This window comes from Dipodomys ordii, unplaced genomic scaffold, assembly GCF_000151885.1.
Source record: "Dipodomys ordii isolate 6190 unplaced genomic scaffold, Dord_2.0 Scaffold39, whole genome shotgun sequence".
NCBI lineage: Eukaryota > Metazoa > Chordata > Mammalia > Rodentia > Heteromyidae > Dipodomys > Dipodomys ordii.
In genome coordinates, this window is record NW_012267255.1 from 525,921 (window position 1) to 530,469 (window position 4,549).

Here is a 4,549-nt window from a genome sequence, read left to right on the forward strand (position 1 = left end):
TGGAAGTGGCGCTGTGGCTCAAGTGGTAGAGCACTAGCCTTGAGCTGAAGAGCTGAGGGACAGCGCCCAGGCCCAGAGTTCAGGCCCCATGACTGGACCCCCCCCCAAGAAAAAAATAAAAAAAAGGGTAAAACTTTTCTATTCATCTTTCCTGTGATGATGCTTAAAAATTATATTTATAATTTAAAGATTTAGAAAAGATTCATAACATGCAAGTATACATTGCATTCTTAAGAGTTTATATAGAAAATTGCTGGTTTTAAAAAGATTTATGGCAAATTGAGGTATATGGTGGTATATCCAACACAATTAAGATCATGATTTATTGAGAGAAAAAGCTACCTCAAAAAAAAAATCAACATTTTGATGGGCACCAGTGGCTTATACCTGTAATCCTAGCTACTCAGGAGGCTAAGGTCAGGATCACAGTTTGAAGCCAACCGGGACAGGAAAGTCTGTGAGACTCTTTTTTTCCAGTACTCAGAAAAAATTCTGTGGCTCCAGTGGTAGAGCGCTAACCTTGAGCACAAAGAGACTCAGGTACAGTGCCTAGCCCCTGAGTTCAAGCACCAAGCCCAGCAAACAAAACAAAAAACAAAATAAAACCTCAAATCAGCATTTAGACTTTGTATAATGCAAAGTGCTATTCATGCAATCTCTGGCATTACTTCAAGCAACAAAACAAGACATATTTGAGTCCTGCTTGAAGCAACCTCTGATTCCAAATTAGCCTGAGTTCAATGGTAGCGTGAATGTAAAGTATGGTGAACAGAGGTACCATTATTTTTTTGTAGTAGAAAAATGAAGAATCATGGATATAAAAAGTCTCTTTTGAAACTGAATGTAATGTCCAGTATATAATACTTTTTCTTCTCATCTGACTTGTAGAAGTCACTGTGTACTTAGACTGTGTAGAATTCTGTCTGTGGTGCCCAGGTTGACCTCAAATTTGCTCAAGGCTGGCCTTCCTTGAACTTAAAAGTTCTCTTTCTCAGCCTTCTAAGTACTGCGATTATAGGTATATTCAACTATGCCTGGTCCCAGATTCCCTGATTTCCTGTTTTCCTTTAAGTTCTGGTTACACCACAAGACACCTTGAAAGGTAAAGGTGTGAAATGGCTGTTGAGAGGCTCAAAAACAGCGAATTCACGAGGAATATGAATTTCAACGCTGTATTCTTTCTATCACATCTTGTTAGGGGAGCAGGCTTTTAACTGGTTTTCCGACTAATGGTCCCTTTGATGACTTTAGGTGAGGAGATATTTTGAAATTATTCAAACTGCCATTCCTCATGAATCAGTTCCATCCCTCCCTCCCTTCTTTCCTCCTTTTCAAATATTTGACAATTATTTTTATAATGGATACATGTTTCTCCTGTTAAAACTAGAACTCCATTGGTGTAGTTTTATCACTACTTATTTTTCTGCTCACTTTATCCTTGGTTTGGTCAGTGACAGCTCTTTTACTCTGACTTGTTTGTTATTGTCATACTTTTTTTTTTAACTTTGTGGAATGAAATGCTCTTGGTTCCTGTTTCATCTTGCCTGCTCCAGCCTGGAATCAGCTATGTCTCTGAGGAATATCAATTTGTTTTAGTGCAAAATGATGTATAGGAACTAAGATCTGAGTGCTTTGTCTGTTTATTGGTATTGGGGTATCAAGCATTCCAGGACTCAGGAAAGAGAGGAAAAAGGCAGGGGAGGGAGGGAGGAAGGGAGAGAAAAAGAGAGAGAAGAGAGAATATGCATTTACATCACTTAATTCACACACACACACACACACACACACACACGTTGACTATCCCTCATCTGAAATCCCAAAGTCTTAAATACTACAAAATCTGAAACTTCTTGAGGGCTCAGATGACTCCACAAGTGGGAAATTCCATACCTGGTCTCACAGAATGGAGCATAATCAAAATACAGGTATACTAAAATGCCAGATTAATTGCCTTCAGGCTATGTGTATGAAGTGGCTGTGAAACATTAATAAATTGTGTGCTTAGTCGTGGGTTCCAATCACAAAGTAATTTTATCTTGTTTATAACAGATATTCCAAAATCTGAAGAGCAATCTGAAATCTGAAATATTTTTGGTCCCAAACATTTTGGATAAAGGAAACTCAGTCTGCATTTCTGTGGGTTATCAATCATCCTGATTCCAAGATTCTTTCTTGTTCTCTCTCTCTCCCTATTGTCCTTCTCTGACTGTGATGGAGAGGTGTGCTTCTGGAGTCCACACCCCTGGATGTAGCTGCTCTCTTTATTCCTTGCCTCTTCTCTTCACTCTCTTGTTCTCTCTCCCACATCAGGCTACCATCAACCTCACCAGAGCATGGATCCCTGAAACACATGACCCACCCAGGCCCCACCTCTGCACAGACTGGGTGCCTTTCTGTGAGCCTCCTCTCCATCTTTCCTCCCAGCCTACTTTGTGTTGGTATTGAACCACTGGAAAAAGGAATGGCTCTTTTCTGCTGCTCTTTTCATCTGGACCCTTGGCTCATTTGACTACTACATCTTTGACCTTGGAGGCAAGAATAGGTTAGAGTTTTAGTATTGGGCTTTGTTATTTCCCTTTCTTTCTGGAAGGTTCTTCACCCAGGTCCTAAATTATCATTGTACTGTCTCTTTTAGATTTTTTAGTGCTTATAGGGAGGTAAGAAAAAAATAAAACAACAGCACACACACCAACCCCAAACAACAGCATAGGAGGTCTCCATAGGCGTCTAGTTCTGAGGCAAGTACCAAAGAGATAGGTACTTCTAAAGATTCTGGTCCCCTGATGTAGATGAGCAGGCTCAGAAAACTTATTGGAAAGACAGATCAACAGCACCATCTTCACTGACTATGCCAAACTGGAGAGGGGCTCAGAAGAGATAACTTGTTTCACTGGGTGGAGAGATATCTTTCTATCAACTTGTAGATCTGGAATTGCTGTGTCACAAGCTGTAATGCTTTTGCTTTTTCCTTTGGGGAAGGGAAGATTAGATCCTGTTGTAACTGAGAGTCCTGGACTGGTGGAGTGAGGAGGAGACAGAAGGGTGGGGGAGGGAGGAGATTATGAAGTGGTGTGTTCTTCTTTTCAGGGGAGGTTACTCATACCACGCTGGAGATTCTCAGCTGATGGGCTCCAAGATTGGGGAAGGGCAGTGGTGACAGCTACAAATCGGATGCTCTGGGCAGATGGTTGAACATGTCTTACGTTGATAAGTGAAAGTGGATTTTGCCCTAGAAATATAGGTAGACCTGTTAGTTTTGGAAAATAATTTGTTGGTGCCATTTTCTCAGTTCTCTGATGCTATCACATTTATTGTTATGTTTCAACCATTATCTTTGACAGCTACTACAATGTTTGAAGCTGGAAAGGACAAAAGTAATCCAGATGAATTTGCGGTGGCAGTTGATGAGACTCTAGGAGACTTTGCATTCCCTGATGAATTTGTCTTTGATGTTTGGGAAGCCATTGGTGATGGAAAAAGGGATGACCATCTCTGAAGAAAGGAACCATTGTTCTTCAAAAAGAAACTTCCACAACAACTCTTTTAAGCATCTATATGAACTTTGGTGTAGTTTTATGTGTATGGGAGACAATCTTAGAAATATAATTTGATTTCTGGGTATTTTTAAAGAGCAGTTGTTGATGTACTATGGTGATAATAAATCCCCTAAAATATAATCAACTTTACTATTAATTCAAAGTTTTTTTAAAGGTAAAATTTAAGGAGCAATTCCACAAGATTGATTTGCTTCCCATAAACACTCATGCCTAGTCACATTAAATAGTTGATTGCAGTAGCTTCCATGTCCTTCCCCCCAAAAATTATTAGTGTAACGAAAATTAGGATTTGTGTGTTTTTAAGATATGTTTGAGAAAATGCAATGTGAATTATGCCTATGATAGGCCTACAAATATTGTTGTTATTGTTGTTTTTAATCCATTAAGTAAAGGAAGAAGATTCTTTTGGTCCTGTTGTTTTCTATGACTTAGGGGGATTGAGTTTTGTTTTTTTCTTTGTGATTTAAAACTCCATTGAAATCTTTGTGCATGGTGTGTGTGTGTGTGTGTGTGTGTATACATTTAGAAGAAGAGTGAGATGAGAGCAGGCAAGTATGGTACAACCAATTGTGTTTGATTTTTTTTCAGTTCTTAGAAATTATTATTTATTTTTCACCCATTATTATTATTTTTTCCACCCATAGCTCCTTTAATGTTACCCTTTATAAGTCCTCCAAGGTGGGTTTAATATTCATTGTAGCATTTTCTGTTGGACAGATATTTACTCAGAAAATAACTATGTTGGAAAACTTATTTATTTATTTTTAAAAGTTTATTGTCAGGGTGGTATACAGAGGGGTTACAGTTACATAAGTAAGGTAGTGATTACATTTCTTGTCTAACTTGCCACTGCTTCCCTCATTTTTCTCCTTTTTTCCCTCCCTTCCTAACCCCCCCCCACAACTTGTACAGATCATTTCCAACATATTGTCTTGTGAGTATTATTCTTGAATAGGTTTCCCCTTAATCCTTTTTTTTTGAGGGGAAAGAAT

At 38.7% G+C, this 4,549-nt stretch overlaps 1 protein-coding gene across 1 annotated transcript in view; it reads left to right on the forward strand.

The window, feature by feature from the left end:
* Gipc2 (GIPC PDZ domain containing family, member 2) overlaps nt 1-3,965 on the forward strand; it is a 76,292-nt gene extending 72,327 nt beyond the window's left edge. The window contains exon 6 of the mRNA XM_013018249.1: nt 3,342-3,965. Within this exon, the coding sequence (XP_012873703.1) occupies nt 3,342-3,496 (155 nt within the window). The 3' untranslated portion in view covers nt 3,497-3,965. The remainder of the gene's footprint in view (nt 1-3,341) is intronic.
* The last annotated feature ends 584 nt before the right edge of the window (nt 3,966-4,549 follow it).